Below are 26900 nucleotides of genomic sequence, written 5' to 3'. Positions count from 1 at the left end.
CTACATCCACCATCGCTCTATAAGCCAACTTATGGGGTAGCACGGAACACCATTATATAATATTCCCAAGAGGACGACAATCAAAACAAAATATACAATAATCCACGTCATGTTCGATGAAGTTGATGACATGCTATTAAAAGCAGTCCGTAGCCACTTTCAGTATGCTGTATAGCGCAGATTCGAGAGAGGGACAGTTAGCATTGTCGCAGAGTAGGCCTAGACGCGGGTTTTTTAGTGACTGGAGACTGCTATACGATATACTTATTTCCATGAAACTATATATTCACGGGTTGATAGATAGGTAATAGGTTCGCAGATTGCCGCTCTTCCGTAAACTGTTTTGTCCTTGCTGGAATTTTGATTGGAATCATTCACTTCACAATCGGGCTCGCCACTCGCCACTGGCAGAAGACGGCTACGCGTTCCGTTCCCGTGCAAACAAAATAGCATCAAGTGTTGTTATTAAAATTTGCGGTGAGTTCCGGTCAGGGTAAGCGAAGATTTCTCAGCAAAGTCGCTTTACAGTAATACTTCTCACGGATATATAAATATATGTAACGCATACGTACCGGGATACAGGCATAGCATCATTTTGTTCACCAATAAGAAATACAAGGCGAGAAATGTGAGCCGACACATCACGCGAGTGCAGATATTAGTTACGCTATATGCCCAATCATGTAAACCACTCAACTACTTTGTAGCTTTTCAGTCAAATTGAATCGCTAATACCCATCGGAATTGCAATCGTACGCAATGACAGTCCTTGGCGTGTATACGATGTAGTGTGCGACCCTGTGACAAAATTACATATTATATTGCGCAGTCTCGCCTGTGTGGAATGATGAAACCCGCCGGCGCTACGATAAGTGGGCCCGTGTCTCATGGCACGATGGGTATCAATTAACTACGGTGGACTCTAATCTGATTTTTCATAGCGAGAGCACGCTGCGGTAATAAGAGTAGAAATTCACGAGGGCCGTAAGTTTCGGTCTGATCTTAGCGGAAAAACTGCGCTATTAAAAGTTACTGCCGGCTGCGACGTGGGTGCATACAGTCGTGCGATGTCATTACAGGTACGTCGAGGCTCAGGATTAAATACACAAACGCAGGCAAATCACTCAGCAGTCAGCATGGTTGGTGACTGAGTGCGTATTTGAGGATTTCAAGTGCGAGGCGGAAGTATGTTGAATTTGATAAGAAGATTTCCTTTACTTATCGCCAGTGAGCATGCGCCGGATGGCAGAGTTGTAATAGTTAAAGTATTATCGTAGGGCGGTCGGATTACATATAGCGTTTACTACCGACGGCAGCCGCAATAGAATCCATAATATTCAGAGAAACTGCATTAAAATAGTATCAATATTTGTCGCAATCGCATGCTTTCGTGTACAGCAAATATGACTAACCGCAGCATGTTTTGTAAACTCTCCATTTTCATGAACACTCCAAATATCACCGGAATATTGGTTTTCTGTGTGCGAACTTGATGCATTGCAAGTGACGCGTGATACCAATACCGCGATCTGGTAAAGAGGTAGGATAATTTGACAGCATGTAGACTCAAAACCTGTTATTTTTCTTTAGAACATCGATAGGAATTTAGAGTTTTAATGTACCAGTCTTGTTATTACTGCCATAATCATTAAGTAGTATCCGTACACTTAGACTCCATCACCCAGCCTGACATTTACAAGTAGTTATTTAATGACTCAAATTAATCCGTCGATAAAATTTCAGCGGGCCGCTTATCGATGAGAGTGGATATTTCTTGTGTTTACGACGAACGTGTTGACGACGTAAATTTACTACTTCTTAATTTTCTGTCGCTCCGCAGACCATATTATTAAACATTTTAGTGAAAGTTTCTAATAGTTTGCATCACTGAAGAGAGCATATGGTTGTCAGCAGTAGTAAGTCCGTCATGAATGCACCGGTACTGAGACGGCTCAAGAAATCGAATAGTTCGGTGGGGACGATACCAACGTTCAGAGTTGTCGTGTTCGGACAATCCGGAGTTGGAAAAACCGGTAAGTGTGAAGGCCTTCTTCGACTTGGAGTGACACTGCATGTATCCGAGATCTATGTTAAATTGCGCCTATTGTAGGATGGTAATTACGCTCAAGAATCCGGTTGTAACGCAAATGGCGTCGTTTAATGACCCCAGGCTACAAGGTTAAACATGTGATCCTAAAATTTTGTTTGGTTACGGATGAGTACATCAAATCACCCATGCTGTTAACAAAATCAAGGCGAAATTCGGCCGTGCTTACACCGTCCGATTAACATCTCAGTGACTAACGTGTATAGTAGCGACGCTACATTCGGATAGCGTAAATGGCGTGTTTACGAAGGCCGGCGTGAGATGTAAGTTATATCGCGTTCTTACAAATGAAAGGCCACGATTTCCTTATCGGCCCACTTGAGTTGCGAGTTAACCGCATCGATTACGTAGCCGCGTGTATAGTGTTCCAAACAGGATGGACCTTCAGTTATCTACTTCAAGTACATTTTGACGTCACTATATTCCTTGTCGCGTCCGTTCGATTCAAAGAGGAATGATTGATAACCGCGTTTTGCCATAATGCCCGTTTCATATATGTGATGTCATTTTACTTATAATGCGCAACGTCACTTGAAACCACGAAAGCCAGTTTAATACAGCGTAGCCGTTAAACGTACAATGCACAATCATACATACAGAATACGCACAGTATACACACAGGCGACGTAGGTATTTATGGTATGTCTTCGGGGTGCTATATAAAATACATGTTTCGTGACTATCAGCGATTTATGAAAGACGCGTGGGATCCGCTATCATCACCTCCAAATAAAATAAAGTTGCGTCGCCCCGTGCCGTCGCACGACACAAATGAAAACCTTATAATTTTGGACTCGGTAAATACGCCGAAGTCATAATAATAAGAGCCGTCTTCAACGGTAGCCATGCAATGAACAATATAAACCAGTCATCTATGTGGCTTTATTCATAATTAAACGTCGGTAAACCTGACGATTCGTCGCGAACAAATTGTAGGATTGCCTGATTTATCGCGAAATGAATAGAAGTCCGTATTACGGGTTATTGTTTTCGAGCGCGTATCGCTCGCACCTGTGGCGGTTGACGCAATTGTTTCAGGTTCTATTAGTTCTTTCGAATCCTATGTTTTGTATTGTTTTTCGGCAAATTTGGTGCGGGAAATGATGGGAGTTTAAAATTAGCCAATTTGAGGACATTTGGGTTGTTCAGGATTGTCCGTTGTCCATTGTCCAATTGTCCATGCCGGGAAAACAAGGTATCATTCCCACACCGTGTCATGTAAGACAGTCAATGTGCGCTGCTTTTGTGATTTATGGCTTGCTGAATTAGATCTTGCCGGGTGATTACAGAATGTAAGAACTTGCCCACTTCTGCGTAAACGGATATTTTATATAGGCTAATGATTAATTCTGAAGTGCAATGCACAGGCACATGTCATCTTAATTTTCAGCGACAGTGTGTTTCCTTATAAATGCTCCAATGGAACTCACGTTATTCTGCATAGCATAGTGCGGAGCGGATCGACAAATTCTTTGGTCCTACTCCGATCCTGTTTTTTAAAGCTGTGGTCCGACTCCTTCTAGAAATGACCATGATTCCACCCCAAAAACTCTGATAATAATTATATACGCACAGGATCCGGCTCCGGCCAAAATGAGAAAATCCTACCGGATATTCAATCCGGCTCCGGTCCATGCTCCGCCCGATATAGCATAGACGACATGAAACATGTAGAAGATTCACTGAAATATCGGCGTCCAATAATTTTTCGACAACGATTTTGAATTCTACCACTTCGTAACAGTAGGCTCGATGTAAGTTCGGAGCACATAACTTTCTGGTAACAACCGAAAGGAAACATTGATAACGCCCTTGTGCAATACTTTTTCCGTCAGTGAAGTACATGGATCACTTGTGCCTACGTTATATTGGAAGGTTACATGCCAAGACGACGCAACATATTACCGGATTAACCTCGGATTGACTGGCTAAGCACATCAGCAATATGTAGGAACCGTGACCAATTCGAGATTTCGGATTTCATAAGAGAAATCCATTGCATGCTACATAGTAACGCTGGTTTAGGGCTTGGCGCTTCGCGTGGAATGGAATTCATGGCGACTTTAGCCATTGAAATGCATTAATTGAGAGTGCAAAGTGATTCTAGTACGTTTCAAAACCAACAGACACTTGCCAACGATGATATGGGCTTAATGTTGCTACCATCCCCGTAAAGATAATAGGGATAACTTGCTAGAGAACTCGGCTTCAGTGGCAAAATGACTATCATCTTACAGATCGTTTTAAGGTTTAGGTCTATGGAACTTGCACATAGAATATTTATTTCGAAAAATTTCTATAAAATCGAAATGAAATTGGAAACCATCGATGCGTGACGATATCAGAGGATAGCAGTTCTAGGAAATGCTTGTCACAGGTCGCTTCATTCAGAAAGTTTATTTATTCAAGCAACGCTATCGTCTTTATCGCCACTACAAGGCGATTTTGTTACGCTGACTCGAGCAAGTATATAATTTGTTGTACTTGCTGTACGAATTGAAGAATTAGCTCACGTGCTGTGCCGGCGGTTGTATTTGTATATGATATGTTGCGGCCATCTCGCAAATGTGCGAGTTGTGTCAAGCCATTCACAATCTAGCACGGTTGTAGCTGGTATCTGAGCCAGGCTTGATTCCCTATATTGCGAGATAACGTAGAAACGACAACATGCATTTGTGGTCCACCCCCTCAGTTTCTTTTAACACTACTACCACAACCACCAAGAAAATACATGAAATGAAATTACCAGCCTAATCTGATGGTCCCTATTTAGCGACATAGCAATCAAATATACTGTTCCAGAACTACAGAATTTCTGTCTATGTTTAGGAGGTTAATGTGAATTCCCCCTAGCCATCCGATTCGCAGAAGCGGTGTCTCACAAACGCCAAAAACGAAAGTAGGCTTTGCCCAGCTAAAAGTGGGCAGATCTCGAATCATGAAAAGGAATATCGGTCTGGTGTAAAATGACCATGAATACTAAAACAACAATAGTGCTTTTCATGTAGATCAACCGTCAAGCCATGCACGTATACATTCATTGAGTTCAAAATCGCGATAATAATTCCGTGATTGAAGAACTTCTTGGAGGTACAGAACTTGAATATACTGTACAATTGAAGAATTTATTCATATTGAAATAAACCCGAATATTTTTGGCTGACACTCGCCAGGGTAATAGTCACCAACTAGTAGCGAATCAGAAAGAACATTGTATATCAACAATCGTATTACGAATATGAAGTCACCGGCATTTTATTTCTAATAATCGAGATCGAGGCGAAGAGATCGCTCAAGTTCAATGTAATATCTTTAGATGTACAGTGTACGTGTACACTAGGGCTGTTCAAAAAAAAACTGTTTTTCCTGAATCTTGCTGGTTACGTGATTAAATCGTTAGGTTGCCTTAAAAAACGACGCACACCAAATTTTATTTCATTCCACCAATAATCGCGGATTTCGTACAGTTTGAAAATTTTGAATTTACCCAAAGATGCAAAAAAAAATGTTTGTCAAATTTTTCTGTCAACCCCATGAAATTGTTGCGCTGTCTTCAAAGACGATGCAAAACAAATTTGACTCAATTCCGACCAGTAGAAGCGGAGCTATTTGAGTTTTTCTTCGATAATTCGGGGATTATCCTTGATCGGTGGATAATCCAAGAATTATCATCGAAAAACCCAAATAGCTCTGCTTCTACTGGTCGGAATTGAGTCAAATTTGTTTTGCATCGTCTTTGAAGACATCGCAACAATTTCATGGGGTTGACAGAAAAATTTGACAAAAATTTTTTTGCATCTTTGGGTAAATTCAAAATTTTCAAACTGTACGAAATCCGCGATTATTGGTTGGAATGAATTCAAATTTGGTGTGCGTCGTTTTTTAAGGCAACCTAACGATTTAATCACGTAACCAGCAAGATTCAGGAAAAACAGTTTTTTTTGAACAGCCCTAGTGTACACGTACTCTTTCTGTAGGCACAAACTAGGTTGGCGTATTTTGATGAAAGTCGACTCCAAGGCAAACAAATAAAAGTTCCGTGATTGTATGTCGGGAGTTAGAATCGGATAGAGATGACGTCGCTTTCCAAAGAAAGCCACAAAGACTTCCGCTGATTCCAAAATTAGACTCCAAAGTCAGCAATGTCAATATTTCAGGTCGTATGTCTTTGGGCTTTCACGGCACCTGGAATTGAAACTGTCAAGCCTGGAATTAATTCTGAAAATTAGCGCGTTCGCTGCGTAATGAACGTAACCTATCCGGCTATTCGCTCACTTTATTTACACTGCGTAGCGTGGCTGATGTCTATAACGACTCGAGAAGCCAGTATTACAGAATCCCAAGCCTGTATAAATTAATAACCTTGATGCTCTAACACCGCATTATATACGAAGGGTGTACTTCGCGGTTAAATACAGGGAAGCGAGATTTCCAGCGGCCGAGGGAATTTCCACGAAATTCGTACAAATAAGATATAAGTATATCCAATTCTCCGCAAATGAAGACTCGAAACGGAATTAATCCATGCAATCCGCGGTGATTAAACAAACGTTGTTTTATACGAGAGTTTTACCTGGATGTAGCAGTTTTGGTGTGAGGCTACTACCTGACACTTTGCCTCAGGGTTGAGATTCTAATTCAAGTGGGATTGGGATGGTGGATACAAATTTCAGCAAACTCGGGTTATGTTTGAAGGGTATACAACTATACATTGCTATTAAAAAGTATATCGTCAGAAGCGTTCACAAAACTCTACTTTGTCCGATGTCGGACCCTACGTGATATCCGTAACTGTAGTAGAGTAGTTCTGGCAGCGGTGTACTGCATTTCGAAACCGACCAAATTGCCTCTTTTCTGCATATCATGGATGCATAACGATCCGTAGTCCATCTCAGTAACTGAAGGATTGAGATTCTCATCTAATGCCATGATGCGAGTAAGAATTGCAGAACATAGGACATTGCATAGGACATAGGACATTGCAGACATCCAAAATAAGTCCATAGAGACAGCTCAGCGGTTTGTTTTACGAAGTTTACCGCGCAACAAAGACATGAGCAGTTAGCACCATAAAAGTCATTAAGTGTTTCAAAAGCAACGTCACGTAGTCACATTACGTGGTCGGCACAACACTTATTAACATCGGTGAAAAATAGCATGATTCAGATAATAACCCCTGCATCTCATATACATACTGTACAATCTGGAGTCTGCATTTAGCAAACTCGCAAACACGAATGCGCGTCTGCTATTGCTCATCGGAGGTCACGGCTTCGTCGAGTGTTATTGCCATGGGTTTTATTGCTCGGCGCATGTGCTAATTACGAAGTCTGCGTATATAACCGCTTACTTAAAGTTATAACAAAAACACGTTGTAATGACCAGCGATGGTAAACAGTTACTTAATCATAGTGAATGCTATTCGCAAGTCTTTGCTGTCATCTGTATTATGTAGGATGTTGATGATGGAATTAGGAACTGCAGTATCTTTCCGTGCGAAATCATCATGTGAGTTTGGGTGAACAAGACTATATGCTATATGCATCAATGATGCTTTACCTCATGTAAATTGTATAATAATTATCAAAAGCCGGAAAAAACTATATTATAGGGTTTCATTTGCTACGATACTTACGGTGTGTTCAATTCATTGTATGGATGATATCAATTCGGATTCGGAAAAACTACATCCGTATAATGGCTTATGTTATTCTATTATAGGATATACGATGATGACTAGTTGTGAAGTTTCCTAGCAGGATTCCCTGGGCTTGCTTACGTATTCCTGCTTCATTACAAAGCCATGATCAGCATCTCAATCTCGTTATGTTTACGGTTGTGGCCAAGCGTGTGCAAAATGAGCTCGCTTGCGGGCGGCGGAAAAAGCGAATTGCCGACCGCACCTGATTTGGCAGAAAAATATGTCACAACTTGCTTTCCTCTACCCTACAAGGAGTCTGGGATTCCACAATTACGGACCAGTGACGTCGTCGTTCGTTACTTACGTCACAGCGGTATCACACATCGTGTAGATGAGCCATGACAACATGATAAGGTCCGTCATCCCACTGATGATACGCAAGAAATTTGTGATGTGGGCATTTGATAGAAAGCGTGTCCAAGCTGCTAATTTATATGGTGCTGCTGAACTGCAGTCGGCGTTGATTTTATCAATAGACATGCATCTCTAAACAATGACATTCATATGCTTTTTCGGAATTTCATCAACGAATCACATTTCCTGTTCGCCCTTCCGTTGCTTCAATACCGCGAATTGACAAGGACCAGTTGTGTTACGACCGATTTGAAAGTGTTAGCTGTTCATATCCTGGCGAGTTTGTGTACGGTATCTTTATATCACATGGGTATTTTCAAGTTTTTCGCAATGGCGTTAGGAGCAAATCAATTCCGCGGTGATTACTGGTACACAAGTCGGCCTTTACACCCATTCCAGTTGGTGTGAGCCAAATACGCTCTCTCAGATCATGCCATCCCACGGGTGGTGACTATTTGACTACCCATCGTCATCTCCTAGTCTACATTTCCATTTCTGTCGCTACAAGAGCTATCGAATGTTGCATTTTGGAACTAAATCTGATTGCTTACAAAGACTAATCTATCTAATGACATGTATCGACCGTATTCCATTAGTAAACACTAAGGGCATTCCCGTTTGTGACTGATGGCTAAGGAACAATAAATGATATATGCGTAAGGTACATTCTCCCAAGTGAGTCAAGCAGTGTTTAGGACGGTTGCAGCTGCGGCATCCCGAGAGATGCGAATACAAATAACATATTGCCATCGGGTGTCGCAGGTGCTTACGATGAGGTGCCATTTTCATACTTGCCCGCATGTGACCGCGCGACATACATTTATCGACTCCTAAACGCCAATAAACTTGATGAATTTCAACGACATTCCGATCAGAGGTGGTGGGTAACGAAGTATTTCTACTTATTCGGAGTACTCAATTACGCTTTGCCTCCTAATAATTATTCAAGTGGGTATGTTTTGGCCCACTTCCACTTCTATATTAAACAGGTTTGCAGGCAGTACTAACTTGCTTTTTACACTTCGGGTCTTGAAAGTGTAGTACAAAGTAATTTTGACGTAAGTTACATCACCTCTATGATTTGCGTTAGTCGCAAAGATGCATCCTGCAATTTCTAATATAGTCAGGTCCGATTAAGTGCCAAAAGTATGCGTAGCTTCGACCATAGCTATACCTCCACTTGAAGGTTAGAGATGTATTGCAAATTGCTACTTGCAATTCAGTGGAAATTTTCGGTACTTCTTCTATTTCTTCTTGAGCTGCAACGCCAACTGCTTCGACAACCTTTGTGTGCTATATTTTAAAGGCCGAAGAAATTCATCCAGCCCCTTCCAACTGCTGGGTTTCATTTTCAAATTAATTACAAACTTCATGACGCGTGCAACAATAAATACTAAAATGCCATCAGCACTTAACATAACGTCAATAGAATAATATATTTTCTCGTTTACTGCGTGTTTATAGATATATAATATACGTTGTCCTGACGTAAACGAATAATCTGCTGCGGAATGAAGCGTTGCGAATTGCTTGTATTTCAGTTTCTCGAGAATGCTCCAGAATGGTCTAACGCTGCCGTAGGACTTCTTAATTCGCTACGATGCGCAAATTCTATGCTGCGTGCTACGTAATCCTACGAAAAGGGCCGTGGTGCATGTCTTGTAGAGTGGTCGAATCTAAGCACAGTCTTTCATGAAAATTTCCGATCAGCCACCGTAGTCGCAATTGTATCAATTTCGTATCAGTCAACGTTTCGCGCATGAGTGCATTGATTTACCTATAGATTTTGATCGGAATACGTCACAATAGGCGTAACGCTACTTGGTTCGTTTCTTTTCTAAACCAATCTAAACATAAATAAAATTAAGGCCGCGAATCTCATATCTTTGATGACCCAACATATGCCGAGATACACTCTCATCTTTTATATATCGCCTATATACGGCTCTGTTCGCACCTTGAGAATGCGACTAGTTTATCTTCATGGTGATCGCGCGACGTTTACTGATGACGGACTTAGAGCGAAGTCAAAACAAACCTTCGGTTGTAGAGGCGGAATTCAGAAAACATACCGGATAGTGTATGGGCCGAAATATGCCAGCTGAATGGTCTTAGGATACGCGGAAGATTGTCCTCGTCCGCTCATGTGTTTGGACTCCACTGCGAGTTATACTCGAATGCACATTTGGCGTTTGACATTAATTACGGCGAAATCTAATCCTGTGACTTGTCTCAATGTCTCGTTAAAATAACACATTGCGTGCAGGTAAACGCATAACAACTGAAAAGCCAGCCACTTTGAATATGAAAAATGTAACGGAGTGTATGTCCGAACCGTTTGCGGCAATCCTTTTTCGAATTATCTGGCGTGTAATTCTGGTGCTTGATATACTGCGTGTAGTGCATATCAAGTTATATTATTGTCATATTCTATGCTCTGGTAGATTGACGTAAATCTGTTCGGTAAAAATTCATGGTGACAACCACTCATATCAATTGAAAGTAAGCAACGATCTTGGCATCGTCAATTCAGCAAAACCCATGAGACTGTATGTTATGACACGCGCTTGACGTTTGTCTTTGCTGTTTGGGATGCGGTTCGGTTCTCATTGTTAATTACCATACGCGTATATACATTTCGATAGGCGTTCTGTGATTCCAGTAAGTGTTATTGCCAGGCATCGATCAAACTATAGTACACATTCATTGCCATCACTCCTGCTGTGTTCAAAGCTTTTGCAAGTTCTAAAACTTAAATCATGATCCCGCCAAGATTTTCCGCTTTATTGATTTTTCGTGAAACTCATCATAAAGAAATGTCGTGAGTGTAAACGTGTAATGTATAATTTATGAGCATATTTACCATGCACACAAGTTGAACTTCACCAAACCTCTATCAGATATAATGACAGCTCGATTCGTGACCGTAATTACAGATTTTGGACGGGTCGAGGTGCAAGGTCCGAGCTCGCAGCGCCTGATCGCCGGCGTTGCTCGGTATCACAGCTACAATCAAGATGCCATCGGGCCAATGCCGTGTTATTATACGCATACCGTCACCTTATCTGGGCCGTATATTAAACGCTCGCGACGTGGGTTTACCGAAATCTGTTATGGGGGCGCTACACACTCGCTGTATGTTTACTCGTCGCCAAACACTTGAAGTAATTAACAGAGGTGTATAAACGGATTTGTGTGGAGTGAATGACACTCGGGAAAGTCGTCTGCGACATCTTCTACTTCAGGCTTCCCGTCCAACGCGTCTTGATTATGCCTGTGTGCTGCGACGGTCTGCCTTGTTAGACACTTGAAATTCTCCTCAACGCGTTTCTACCGAGCAACGGGATATGACTTGCGAAAGTGTGTGGAGGAAATACAATGTTAGCTCAGATGGGCTGGGAAATAGTGCGGAACGCTAAAGGGATGGGATTAATTTGAAATCATTTTGTTGACCGCCCGGTTGCTTAGTTGCGCGTGGGATACAGCAACCATTGATGAGCGTGATATACGATGGGTTCGAGGTCAAGTTCGAACACGGTTAATCTGACAAGATTAATTATATCCATCCCTATTGATGTTCACGGTTATGTTGTGATTATCATAAAATAGCACTATACAAGTTCGTAGTTGGAATGTGGCTGCGATTGGCTACACTTCGTTCATTGTGACGTTTAATTTTGTGTAGGACATCGAGATTGCGTAAAACAGTCACTCGAAGTCAATATTAATCCTAGTTGTATTGACTCAACAACTTTTCTGGTTTTGTAACTTGCATCACCTATACCTATGACACATTCCATGGATATAATATCTACAGCCTTAAGACTATCGATATTTCATGCTGCTCTTAACACAGCTAAGTAGGTCTATCGACCGTTTCATTACACCTCGTGTAACGGTCAATATAAGTGCAACATAGAAAATCCCAGTTTCGCCAACGCGCTTTAATTACAAGTTCCAATGTCCCGTCATTTCTCGGCGGCCGTCAATTGAAATACAACTCTAATCGTTTAAAATTTACACGTGCGTTTCGGTGATTGCATTTTCGATTTTGTTTTTCGGTGTAAAATATGCGTTAAAATATATGTCTCATCTACGTTTGCGTGTCATCGGTGGAGTTTTGTGTAATCCTGTATATTTTGACATTTGATTAAATGTTTATCCTGTTTTAGCGGCTGAGCTGCTGTAAATACTTTATATGTTAAAATCGGTCAAAACACATTGGCCGGGTGACGCCCCGGGAAAACGCCCACAAGGCTTTCTCAATATAATTAATATTATGCCTAATGAAACACTGTACGTCACCGATGCCAAACTTAAAAATCGGTGGTATGACTCTCGCAATGTTTTTGTTTACACGGGGCACTTCAATCCAAAGGTTTTTTCTACCGGGAAATGACAGTCTCTCTTGGGTGAATAAGCGTGCTGGCGTTTTGTATTTAATTAGAGCAGACAGAAATATTAGTAATAGTGTATTATTCGATTTTAAATTTCGACAAAAACAAAAGGCAAGGCTTATGGTCCCCCCTGTATTATACATAAATGTCTGCTCGATGTGAGATCATCCGTAGGAAATTTGCTCGGCACGTACGTACCGAAGATGAAAAGCATAATAACAGTCATTACAACACACACATCGTAAATGCAAAATGAAAAGTAAATAGCCTCTCTGCCTTTTTGGTTACAAGCGCCACCGACTGAATTTTCCTCCGCAAATTCTAAATATTCGTCAAATTAAACGACACCGCCAAAATCTTTTAGATGAATCTTCCGACGCTACGTTAATTGTGACGTCATTGTGATTCCTAAATTCACTATATAGAATGTGATTAAGATACTTCCTCCGTTCTGGGAGTTTGCAAATTCGGGTTTTTGGTGTCAATTATGGCAAGTGACAAAGATAATGTATTCATTGTAACGAAACAGTCCCATTCTTGTTACGTTTGGCGATTAACATGGTGGCCGCAGCTACTACGCTGCGGTTTTATCGAGTCCGTTTGATCGATGATTCCCTTTAGTTATTCCCGATGGAGACTGTTGACGCAAATCCCACGCCGTAAAACTTGTCACTATACCGGAACAAATATCACATGAATGTCTACTCCCTGTTAGCTTAGCGCAGGATTACTTTGTAGGGATGTTGTGGGATCACTGTTTGGTAATCTACATCAAAAGTTTACACTTCACAGTGCACAAAGATATACCAGTGGCATTGAGATATTTGCTTTGAATTTGAGGAGTGATTCATGCGAAAAATTCAACCGAAGGAACAGGGGTATTCTTACTGTTATCACACTCTGATGTGCATAGCCCGCACCATCGCACTCTGAACGAAAATAGTGTAATGTTCCGATTTCCACCCTACTGTACAAGGTGTAAATTAAGTCATCGGTATACTTTCCGGCACCAAATTTTCTTTTACGCCCTTTCAAGTCGGTCTAAATGAGTCAAACTCACCATTTCATATTAATATATTTCGCACGGATGTAGTGGATTCTGTTTTGGTGTAACACGTCTAGAAAGCTCAAAAAGGCGGTACAACATAGCAGAACCAAGCTGTACAGTCCTGATATTTATCTCAATAAAAATGCTGGTTCGTTTGGTATATTGACGCAAACTGGAACGGGTGTAAACGCCGAACTATGTACCAAAATGCTCCAATGGAATGGATAGCAACCCATGTCCTGGTGGGAACTTGGTAAATACACTATTTAAATACACGATTTATTAACAGTGCGGGGCAAATTATTCATATGATCCGTGCAGACTGAGTGGCAATTGATCCGACTGATATATGTCCGACATGCATTCGAGCAATACTAACCACAATGGTAGTCGCGGGTGGGTTATTATCTCGGGTGATAATCGCTATTGCGATTCGGAAATATTGCGTGCCCGGAAGAAGAGACGCCGAGAAATACTCTGGGTCAGAGTTCGGCCTGTGCATATTTGTTTACGCTCGCTTTACCGGGTTCTATTTCACGTAGCATCCCGAAGGATATAGCTGCCAATCTTGCGTATCGTGGGTTAACGATTTTTCGGTACGGATACAACGGAATGCTATGGATTTCTCCTACCATTTTGTTGCAGTGTTGGGCCTGGACTACACCAGCTTTCGTGGTTTGTTTTGGGGCAAATGGTCTGTGATGTTACAAATGACCAGTCGCGCTCGAGAATGCCCTTAAGCTTACAACTTCACGGGCTGTCGGCTACTTTCTCACATCCACGCCTATCGAGAAATAATTTAATAACAGTTGCAGGCATTTTAAGAACAACACAGATAGTTACAAACAATTTAAATTGCGTGTTGCATCACCACTCGATTACCGTACACCGAGACAAAACACGAGAAGTGACTCAACGACGGTTACCATTAAATTGAAGTCGTTGAGAGGCGTGCTAGCGCGCGGCGATTGTAATTGCATATTTACGACAGTCTTTTGATTACGGTCCGCAGTTGTTGATTTCGTCAGAATTTCATAACCTTCCATTAGAACTGTTTGACTCAGATAATTACACCTTGCGATAAAATGTTGCTACGGCAAAAAGATACGCGTAAATCGCATGCGATTTTCTCGATCATTGCATACGCGGAAAGTCCGGTAGCGATAATTATGGAAGTGTTTGTGGTAACGTGTTTTATGAAAATCTCAAATAGCAATTATTCCTCATGACTAAAAGCTATAAATCCCCAGCTATATAAATGATTTTCAAACCGAGTTCTCAATCTCGCTATTACTCACGCGTTACACGCCGAATTATATGATTAGATTATACAGTTAGCGACATCGAAAGTTCGTAGCAGCGTGGCATTTATCAGATGTCGGCTCACCAAACGTTGCAATTTGTCAGTGCTTATCTTATCAAAGCCTATATGGAAAAGTCAAATTTCCATGTTTCCATAATAATGTGGATAATTCCGCGTATACATAGACTTTCCGGATGCCGGCTCTTGTAGCACTGCGTGATTTGCGCGAATTAGCGGAAGCGCACACGTTCCTAATTATTGGCTTGCGCGTTATCGCTGTAACGGATTTCTGTCCCGCATCGATTCGATTACATGAAATTTGTCCGACTGAAATATCGGTCGGTTCGAAATCGCCATCTGCCACATGATGCCTGACGCTCTCGTAACCGAATTACGAACGGCCCGCACACCATCGTCACAACGTGTACCTGTACCTGCATTGGATTTGCAGCTCCAAAATGAATCCATATGATATTGTCATTTTCACATCGGGAATTCGATGCAATATCTGTATAATAATTGTGGTTAACCGACAACCTATGAAAATTGATCCCCTGTCCATGTGTGTATTTGTATCTCATGTCCTAATCACCGATTATACCTCGACCCTGCACCGCAGTCGTGTCAAACTTAACTTTGGTCGCGGGCCGGATTCACCCCTTTAGATCTCTTCTAGGGCGAACCAGTCAAAAGATTCCAAAATGTTACCTCCAAATTCATACCTTTGTTTTTCACTGGAAAGCCTATATATAATGGTCCGATTCGATACACTATATTACGAATTCTAGTGGCTGTATTCTAGCAACACCTTCATTCGCAAACAACGGATACAAGCGTTGTCCATCGTCCATTTACTCAGAATTACTTCTTGGTATCGATCTGAAATGTTCGTTTGGATGCGAATGAACATTAAGAGTTTCGAAGGGTCGAGTCAAATATTGCCTAACCCGCATATAAAGACGTGATTACGTACCTTACTGATCTACATTTCATGAAGTGTGTTTCATTTAATCAGTCGTTTGTATTAGGGGCGATTCTTGTCACGGATGGCGGATATACTTGGTCTGGATCGCGTGTACCGTGGTATGGTTCATGTGATCCGGTTTCGGATGGAACATGACTTTTTAGCAACGTTAGACTATCCACTATATACATCTGTCAGTTGTCAAGTGTCGGTGCAACTTGAACTTCCATTATTTTCCTAAGGCATTTGATATGCTCGTACGGCTCACAGTGAAAACTCTGTGTCTGTCCAGTGATCTCGTTCATTTACAGAATGTAGAATAGCATGAAACGGGAATGTAACTAGGAATTGAGTACACGCAAACACACACCTCACTTTATATGATACGGAAATGGCAATTACAGCAGTTGTATTAACCGACAATTAGGACAAATGATATTGAAGTGTATCAGTGAAGTGAAACATATCGTAGGACAATTTCCCACGAGATATAACACGTTTTGTAATATGTTCACTGAAAGTGTCCGTTGATGAGAAATACACAGACATAATGGTTGCTATTCCTTTCACGAGTAGGTGAATTGCAATTTAAATTATAAGTTGAGTACCCGAGAACGATGACATATATACGATCGCGATAGTAATACGGAATATCCTCTATAATTAGAATAGTCGTCCATATCCATTACTGCATTGAATATATGCATGTGTTCTTACTGTCCTTGCGTCAATGTATGCTTTCTTATAATTCACCTTGAAACACAAGATACCATTAACCATAAATGGAGAATTATGTATACAGTTTCGAGATTTATATATAAATTTGAAACCTAATTTTTTGTGAAAAATGTGTTGAAAATAGGACCCTAGTCCCATTCAATTACGCGTGAACCGGCAAATATTTCTCTGTAAACTCTTGGTGTTTGTGCGATAGTCACCAGGTTTGGAGTGAGCACTTATTTGGCATAAAAGTGTCAATGTCACCAATATCAGTTACATGCTTGGCAACCATATTACTAATCGATCACTGTCATGACCCAAGATGTACGACGCAACCAATTGTATCGTACACCGACTGTAATTTGTCGGAGGTCAACAAATTAATTGCGCTCGCATAAAGCGCAAGCCGAGATATGGCCTTTTACTGTCAAGTTTCCGAAACATCGTAATCCGTTTGCGGCGCGGATTGACGTTTTGGCGTATTGGCGCTCTCAAGAAGACAAAATGGTTTGCGAGTAGAAATATCAGTTTTGACGCGAAACAATAAGTGTTTCACACGGAATCGGTCGTTGGCACACCATAGCGTGACATGCACAAATTGCACATCCGCAATCTCACTGTAATGAGAAATACATTGAAACCTACAGCTCAGTAATCTATTCATATTGAAATAAAGGCGAACATTTTCGGCTGACACTCGTCAACAGTAAAAGTCAGGAACTATATAGAATTTAAAACAACATTGGTGATTGTCGATTGTTGAATGTTGATGTACAATGTCCTTTTCAATTCACTACTATTGTTGTTTGACGACTACAACCGACGAGTGTCAGCCGAAAATATTCGGGTTTATTTCAATATGAATATATTGCTCAACTGTATATTGAAGTTATGCACCTCCAAGAGGCTCTACATTGAAATCTGTTATGGCACAGAGAAGTAGATACACATATATCGTCACACGTAGAATCCAGTGATCTCATATTAATGTTTTTCGGATGCCAGCACAGAGGGGGTAAAATCGACTAAAAATCACGATGCTTGATTGTACGCAATAATGTGAGTGATATCACTTCAGTCACACTATATAAACTGAAAGGGTTCAAATATTCTTTTCACCACTCTGTTTACTCTTAATCATATAGTTTTTAGAAATTGATACTACGCGATACAGTTTTCCCGCCATATCATAGTATAGATATAGAATGCGCTTCAACACCAAATGGAATTCAATCACTTATGAATTCCATTCCATTACTGGGTCCAGTTGTATTAAATGTGGCTGCTGCTTTGATCCGTTATCATCCGAATGTGGTTCATATATGCCCATATCAAAACAAACAATATGTAATTTCCTTGATATAAGCCCATGTATACGTGATTGTGCCTTGGATGTAGCACTAAGTCGCTTAATCAAAGGCTTAAACGCGCTCGCGGTTGAGATTAACATTGGCACATTGTATATATGCCGAGTTTAACCCCGGATCGCGCGTATATAGACGACGTATTTGACTGAGAATTGATCTCGTACTTGAAATTTGTCGCCGAACAACTGATACGAATCGGGAACTGGACTTGCCACCGGTGTCTATTTCGTATCCGGTGCTATGCCTTATTTCATGCTGACGCCAAGTTAGGAGAAATGAATGCATTTGTATCGTTGGAGATATCTATCATTCGCTATTAGATACATTATAATACGCGTTGAGCCAATACACTCAATGACTGCCTACGGCCAGGAGAATCCTCGCATCCAAAAGTTCGGCGTACAATGCGGCGCTATGATCATACTTTAATGTCAGCTGTCGAATACCAATTTTAATTTCCAGACATTTCGTAAACATCGTGACATTTATTTACGTTTTCAGTCCTATTCAATGAGCATATACCAACCAATCACCACTGGGGCAGAATATGTGACATACAACTTGCCTATACTCAAATTACACAAGTATAATAAGTCGGCCTGGCCGTCATTGTCATACGGCGTAGTTGGTGGGGCATTACTGACTCCTATATTGAGAGCAAACACGATATAAAGGTCTATCGTATTTATTATAACCTTCAATAAGATACTGTTCCGGAAAATGAAAAATTTGAGACTGCGGCATATAATACTACACTCAAGAGCGGAATTATCCTATTTCAGTAATTCTTCAAACACATTCGAGTAGGTTCTTTGTGTGTGGGCCGGCCTCCCATGCTTTTTTCAGAGATCAACACGCCTGTCGGTTGTCACCTCGTATATGCATAGGTAATAACGAGCCGTTCCAATTTATGTAGGCTGATGCTTTAGTAAGCATGTAAAGGCTAAATTCTACAACAATGTAAATAAGGTACTTGAGATTGAGATTGAGCCAGAAACTATGCATTTCGCCGGAAATTCGACACCCAGTCAAGTCATGCGATTTCCAGCCACAATGGCGTTCGAAGAGCTTTCGCTAAAAATAAATGGTGTGAAAACTATAAACAAATATTTAATTAGAACTGCATCTTATATTTCGTTTATTCGTCAGAAATATTCCTTCAAAATTGTCTGCTCTTTTTTCCACTCATGATTTCCAGTGTGTTTTATTGTATTTTCCATCTATTACTGCAGATTTATCAGTTCTAAATCAGATCGTAATTGATAACGCAAACAGCGTCGAACGCTTTTGATATCGCAAATATCGATCCTTTTCCGAAATACCATGTAGCACATGCATGAAATATGGCCTAAATACTGTTGATTTTTTGTACACGCAAGCTTAATTACCCTGTTACGGGAGATAAATCGGATATCGCGTCGAGCCTCGTTTGTCAGAAGAGTTTAAGAAATCTCTGTAGTATCTGCCTGAGTGATTTTATAGTTTGTAATCAATCACCCTTGGGTGAGACTCATATGACCGACGGCGTTTCATAGCTCGCTATTTGGATCATATCCGGTATCACCCGTATATCTTCTTCGTGAAATGAAGCAGCGGGTGTCCGCGCTGATTCATGTCAATCGATAAATCGCGGTAGGGCATGGTCGTTGACAAACAAGTGTTATTGCGCCGTGTTGAAACGCTGCATCACCGTAGTCAATTTACGGCTACCAAGGTCGCAGACGCTTGGATATATACGGCCGTTGTCCTGTTATGGACTGTGATTATCGTTATTTAGTATACTCATAAGTGGCGTCGCCAAATCGCGTCTTTATGCACGTGACATTTCACTGACGACATACTTGGTCGGCGGTATTATACTCAAATTGTTTTCACACAATATTGGCATTGGAAACCCTTGTATTTCTCAATTCCTGTCACGTGCCGAGTACTGTAATGTGAAGATATCACGGTGCAATAACGCCATTCGTTATCGACCTGAAACATATCGTTAAGCCATCACAATTTATGAATTGGAGGCATTTTGGGAATTCACTAAGTAGCGAATGAACACAAGATGGGCTTCTAATTATGCTGCGAATACCTGAAAATTATGGTCAATATTGAATCGATCTCTATCCAGTCGATATAGTTATTTTCCAATTCAAAGAAATTGCCAATTACTGAGATATGTAACAAAATGGCTGGTGTCTATTCCAAATATATGCATATGACAAATTACAATGGACCCCAGATCTTCCATTGTCGGCTTGTTTATAATGGAACAAAATCAATATGACTTCTAATTTACACCCTATTCTTTTTCAGCAATGAGCGTTCGATTCGTAACGAAAAGATTCATAGGAGAATACGATCCAACATTGGGTAGGTAATACTTCCGGTAAATTTCGTAATAGCATACGTGATCCGAACGCCATATTACAATATTTTATTTGTCACTTTTATCTACCATGCCACTGCTACATTACGGTTAATAGGTACGTAAACCCGGAAATGAAATCTCTTATAGATGGACAGGGGTCAGGTTTATTATTATTATTCGCTCGTTCGGTATAAATTCCTCACAATTTACTTTTCGAAAAGTATCTTTTCATTGCAATCTTACAGCTTACGGCTAGTGATGCTTATGCTTGTAAATCTATTTCCTTAGCGGCAAAATACATACGAAAGTCATGTTAGGGTTTGCCAATGAATGCATTATTGCATATATCAAAGAGCTTCTGTTGCTGAAATCATCGCACATTGAGTAAGACTCGAGTTGTGGTCATCGATTCAACTTATAATGTGCACTGATTCTTATTTGCGAGATCATGAGCCTTAATATGGCAGCATCGACTTTTCAAATCAAATATACGGCGACACAACTGGAAATATGACATACATTTCCATATGCAGTTGAAGCTAATAGATTGCGAAATCGCATGAATTTGAGTTATTTAATTATAACTCGATGTTCTCTGTTTATGCGCACCGAGAATGACATATATTTACAACAAATTCCTTCATTTATCAAAGCACTGCAAGTCTAAAATCTATTTTCGTATAACATTCTGAAGTCTCGGACAAGTGTTCAGATGTCCGTGAACATCAGTTGATCCGTTCCACTGATATTATATCACGCACTGTCGCATAATCATCGAATACCAATTGCATGTTGACTCCATTGTTGAGAAATCTTAAAGGGATATATGGGGTATCGCGGGCTTTGATGTGTCAATCTAATATTTTCGGCTTTGCCAACACCCCCGAAAGGATTTACGATTACACGCAATGGCTCAGTAATGCGGTAAGTCAGGGGCCATGAGTCTGCGAAAGGCATTGGACAATTCTTGCTGACGCCATCGGATTATGTCGAAGCCCACTCTATGTAATACTACATCAATGTATCCTGGGTATTCCAACTTTTCGATGGTCGGTGTATATGTACATTGAACGTACATGTACCGTACCAGTTCCATCATGCTCTATACCTACACAACGTGATCAGTTCACAACAACTAGTTTTTTTTTCGTATCATTGAAATTGAACAGGCCTGCGTAATGTTTGCGGTAACAAACATGGAATCCATAGTGTTAATAAGGATAGTAGATTGAAACTCTGAAGAATTTCAATTATAGTCTTCGTTACCACACACTTGTTCTTAATACGAGGCGGCACTATCGGTAATTATGATGCTCTTTGTCGCCAGCCCGGGGTTGCTTTTACGCAGTACATTTTTCGCATCAACGGCTACTTCCGATTCTATCAACTAAGGCGTATTTGTATGGTCTATTCAGAAAACATTTACCAACATTACTGTGCAATCCGTGGAAGCACTGTTCTATTCGAGATTATGGACACGGCTGGTCAGGTGAGTCATCCAGTAGCACAACTTACCCATTGGATTATTATGTCACATGCTCACTCTGTGATTATGATTTTAGACTTTGCCGCACGCTACATATATGGTATTTATGGCGATGCTATGTCGTGATTCTAAAAACGATTATAATAACTACAATCAACTACAGAGAATTCATGAATTCGGTTTCATTTGGCTTTCACACACTGGCATACACCATATTCAATTCTAATTCTATTCTGCTGTCTCATTCATTTGTCACGTTATCACAGGACGAAAACGATCTGATGATGGAAGAGAGAATTAGATGGGCGGACGCGTTCTTGCTCGTATACGCGATTAATGATCAAACCAGCTTCAGCGAAATCACGAGGTTAAAGTTCACCATCACGCACACGATGTCACAGTTACAGCACAAGGTATGATAACAAACGAAAATACAAAGATATTAACATTCAGTCACTGTAGCGAAACGAATTCTCTCTCTATTACGGCACCGTTAATTTATTTCGATATTTTTCAGCAATCTCAGCATGATCCTGTTATTACGATCGTTGGCAACAAAACAGACTTGGAACCAGACCGAATGGTGGACAGATTCGACGCGGAAAATTTGGCTCGAAGCATGAACTGCGGATTTCGGGAAATTTCAGGTACAGACCGGATTCTAATTCTGAGATGCCTCATATGATCGTAGCTCAAAACTTTTCCAAATGAGTGCATGATACACGCTCGCCGCATTTCTATCAGTATACCGTAAGGACTCGCGACTCAGCCGAAAGGTACTTGCTGACCGACTACTAGGGCTGTACAACTCTACAGAAAGCTTGTGCTAAATCACAAAGCAATTAAAGCAAGGTTTCTGAATCGAAAATCGAAAAATGTTTGAAAAACGATGAAAAGCCTGAATTGTCACCAGTAATAAAGGCCGACCAATATTGGATTTTGAGCCGATGCCGAAAAAAACGATAATAATTAGCGTCGGGGCCTATACGATATTCAAGTATGTATCATAGGGCCCGTGTCCGGCCAATACCGAGAATGCTATTACCGAGAACGACACGACCGAGAATGATATTACTGAGATAGACGTGACCGACAATGCTATTACCGAGAATGGATGTTACCGCCAATACTATAACCGAGAATGAACATTACCGAGAATATACAATACCGAGAATGCTATTACTGAGAATTAACATTAGCGAGAAAGACACGAACGATGATGGACAATATAGAGAAAATAATAAAAACACTCAACGGCATTTAACACGATGAAATGCAGATCACTCGCGAGACGCGACGCTTGATCACTTGGTCAGTACTGTCAGGTATTGTGTCCCCACGCCGTTGTTGCGCTAATATGGTGGGAGGCTAACCCATTCGCCCGAATATTTGAGCAGGACGATCAGTAATAAAATAAAATTAAAACGCCGGGCACATGTTACTCCTGGTCCGTGGACATATGAGCATGCGACATTACAGCATGCGAGACTTCGGCATGCGACAATTTGGCATGCGACACGTGAGCATGTGGGTTAAATTACGGGTTAGGGGTAGGTTAGGGTTGGATTTATGGTTGGGTTAGGGTTAGGCCTTAGGTTAGATTAGGCTAGGTTAGGTTAGGTTAGGCTATGTTTCGGGTTAGGGTAAGTTTTTGGGTTATACAGTCACATGCTGAAGTGACGCATGCTGATGTGTTCCATGCTGAACTGTCGTTTTCCATTGTATCGCATGCTCATATGTCGGGCAACCGTTACTCCTCTAAGCAAACTGAATCATCTCAAAATTTGTCACGATACCTGATGCCGCCATGGATATATGATTATTCGTGAAATCTGGCTCTGACTAGTATGATATAGAGATGAGGTTGATTAGATCGGTTCCATACCAATACCGAGAAAACCATTACCGATAATGGACATTACCGAGAATCGACATGACCGAGAATGCATTTACCGACAATGGACATTACCGAGAATGAACATTACCGAGAATGATCATTACCGAGAATGGCCACCAACGAGAATGGACATTACCGAGAATGACCAATGCCAAGAATCTAGCTTACTGAAACGGTGTTTTCGATAAATTTATATCTGAGAAACGACACCGAATGTGGCAAAGCCGTGATGCACATACACAGAACCTGTACAGTGTACAGTGTACATATGCAAAACATGCCTGCAAATTCTCGGTAATGTCCATTCTCGGTGGTGTCCATTCCAGGTGATGTCTATTCTCTGTGGTGTTCATTCTCGGTAATAGCATTCTTGGTAACGGTTTTCTCGGTATTGACCGGACACTGATTAGATCTCCTGCTTCGTTACTTTTGTAAGTATATACTTCGTCCTAACTCGCGATCCGTAATTAGAGGTGTTCTCGGTCGTGTCCATATCGGTAATAGCATTCTCGTTATTAGTATGGAACCCGCAGACCCCGCTAGCGGCTTCATCGATAACCCGATCCCGATTTATTCAGCCGTTAGTCAAAAGATTTGTAATCTACCTTAACTTTAGAGCATATATTTGAACGGCTTTACGGGCATTCCCATGCTTCGACATGAAATACATTAGAAAGGCTACAGTTGGACAGTGTACATTCTGTACAATGTAAAATTGGACATCTCCAAGCTATAAAAATATATCAATATTAGCCAGTCTAGTAGTCACAGACTAAATTGCCCAGACTCCCTACACTACCATGTTGTGGAGTTCGGGCTCTAACCAGGATACTCCGAGCACTTCGGTCAATGTCATGAATTTGAGCGGTCGCGAATAATATTGCTAATGATGCAAGTAGACTATAAATCGAATGTTTACTTTTGTACTATAAACGATCAGCCATAAAACTTTCCATGTTTGCTTTCACACAGTCCGCGACGGCGTTAACGAAGTCCTGGACGTGTTCGAAGAGATTCACGAAGCCTACAAATACCGCGTCACTGTGTTCCAAGCGCTCAACGACACCGGCGCCACCCTCTCGAGACGAAAGAACAAGTCCTTCAAGTACGTCGACCGCATACCGCGCATGCAAGGAAAGAGACAAAACGCGTCCCCATTCCAAGACCTGAACCGGTACGAACTGACAAGCGCGATTATGACCAGCAAGATAGACGAGGACACCGACAGAACTGACCACAGTCACGGTTCTCTCGCGAGAACGCACCGCCATTCCTACACCCGTTCCACCATGTCTTTACCCGCCGATCTGATTAGCGGCGGGAGCAACGAACCCACCGAATACAAGCGACCGTTGCGACGGCGAAACGCGGTCATCGGCCTCGGCAGTAGCAGCAACAGCTTGCTCTCAAACGATCAGAGCTCGGACGAGGACAAGCAACGCAGGCCGAGACACCAGACCATGTACAGTAATAACTGCATCCCCGAGAATTTCGACGATGTCGGAAACGCGATACACTGCGACAGCAACAACAACTCGAATATTAAAAAGAGCAGTAGACGGTGTCATTCTCAAGAAAATTTCGGAGTCAGCAACGGCCATCGTTCGCTGGAGAAAATGGGCAAAAACGCGGTTTCTTTTGATGCTTCGGCGGACTTGACCAGTCGGGTTTCTTAATTGGCGTTAAATTTAAATGTTTACTTCTTCTACACACAGCTACCGATCGCAAGAGCAATATTTGACCAGTGTTGGGATCAAGTCACTACCTTCGAGTCACGAGTCATTTCGAGTCATTGCACATTTTGACTCGAGTCAAGTCAAGTCAATCGATTTTCAAAGATGACTCGAGTCAAGTCAAGTCACTCAATTTTGGCAGGTGACTCGAGTCAAGTCAAGTCACGAGTCAAGTCACATTTCAAGTCAAGTTGCCTTTTCGAAGTATTTATGAGGCATGATTACGTCATTGCAATTTGCTAGCAGTCTGAAATACAGTTTGAGTGGTCATTGTTTCCGAACCGATGAGCGAATATAGAGTTAAATATACACACAAGAAGACGCTTTATCACTCACATATAAGTAGAACTGGTAAACTACGCAATTACCTAGCCACAGTTTATATAGTTACCCGCCAAAATAGAGAATAGAGAAACGAATTGATAATATGCAATACATTACCCATTTACAAATACATATACAATTCGAGCCTACGCCAATGGTTGAGAACTATATAAACTATATTCGAATTCAATTTCAATAAAACATGTGGTTTGGTTAAGGTAAGAACAGAGAACAGAAATAGACATTTTGCTATTAAATTACTTTACTATACTAGTTTAAGATAACGTTAACTGTAAGCTTCGATCACTTCGTTTGCGGTCAATTTATTTGTGAGAGAACAATGGACTCTCAGTAAAACTCACGACCATTATTTACTGAATGGTCACCCTTACGGGTTACGTCAGCGTTTCGCGAACAATCCGAACATATGCAAGAAACAGTGATTTTTATTGACACCGATTACTTGATGACTTGAAATTGACTCGTAAAATTTACTTCGAGTCACGAGTCAATCCGCATTTTTGAAGCGCCGAGTCAAGTCAAGTCAAGTCATTTTTGCCAAGTGACTCGAGTCAAGTCGAGTCATGCGAAAAAGGTGACTCGAGTCGGACTCGAGTCAAGTCATGACTCGAGTCATCCCAACACTGTATTTGACCGCGCTCTACCAGCAGGTCCCCTTTCCCTTTACACTTTATGTTATTGATTTTGACACGGTCTGTTGGATTCAGCATGGCAATTCTGCGAGTGTTTCTTAACTATACCTACTGTTACTTTCTTGATTGTACTTCTTACTGTACTTTTCTTGGTCGAATAAAAGCATTTTTCAGTATTTCGTCGCTATATTGACACCGTAGGATTTACGTGCTAGGATAAATGGGTGCATGACTAACTTGCTGGGCACAGCGCATAGCTCCATGTCCTCTGGAAGAAAGTATTACAGCTACCGGCAAGTTATCAACAATTTTTGGGGTTAAAATGGCATCTAAAATGTAGTAAGAATCTGGATACGTTCAACAGTCGATAAGTAGTAGGGTTACCTCTTTCAAGAGGATCTGTCCACTTTTTTTCAATAAATTGAAAGTTTCCTCGGAGGACGCCCAAATGTCCTCTTTTTCGGGAATTTGTCCCCTTTTTCTA

General features: G+C 41.1%; 1 protein-coding gene across 2 annotated transcripts; it reads left to right on the top strand.

Moving 5' to 3' along the window:
* Positions 1-849: 849 nt before the first annotated feature.
* Positions 850-25448, top strand: LOC145441262 (uncharacterized). Of its 2 annotated transcripts, none has more exons than XM_080319084.1 (6): positions 850-2033; positions 20269-20325; positions 21739-21812; positions 22076-22222; positions 22327-22456; positions 24679-25448. In XM_080319084.1, exons 1-6 carry the CDS (start codon positions 1901-1903, stop codon positions 25380-25382), a joined length of 1245 nt encoding a protein of 414 aa, XP_080175210.1. In that variant the 5' UTR covers positions 850-1900; the 3' UTR covers positions 25383-25448. The 2 variants fall into 2 exon arrangements, with proteins under 2 accessions (XP_080175210.1, XP_080175211.1); XM_080319085.1 differs by lacking the exon at positions 850-2033 and adding an exon at positions 7493-7615.
* The last annotated feature ends 1452 nt before the right edge of the window (positions 25449-26900 follow it).

The sequence above is a fragment of the Botryllus schlosseri genome, chromosome 6 (genome assembly GCF_051294905.1).
Source record: "Botryllus schlosseri isolate E-star chromosome 6, Bs_hap1, whole genome shotgun sequence".
In the NCBI taxonomy this organism is placed as follows: domain Eukaryota; kingdom Metazoa; phylum Chordata; class Ascidiacea; order Stolidobranchia; family Styelidae; genus Botryllus; species Botryllus schlosseri.
Note: the sequence above shows the minus strand (reverse complement) of the source record. Positions and strands in the feature narration are given on the sequence as shown.

Excerpts from the sequence above, each read along its gene's own strand:
- LOC145441262 (XM_080319084.1), top strand. The coding sequence starts at position 1,901 with ATGGTTGTCAGCAGTAGTAAGTCCGTCATGAATGCACCGGTACTGAGA. Across the intron at positions 20,326-21,738 it reads AGAATACGATCCAACATTGG|AAAACATTTACCAACATTAC; the intron begins GTAGGTAATACT and ends TGGTCTATTCAG. Across the intron at positions 22,223-22,326 it reads TGTCACAGTTACAGCACAAG|CAATCTCAGCATGATCCTGT; the intron begins GTATGATAACAA and ends GATATTTTTCAG.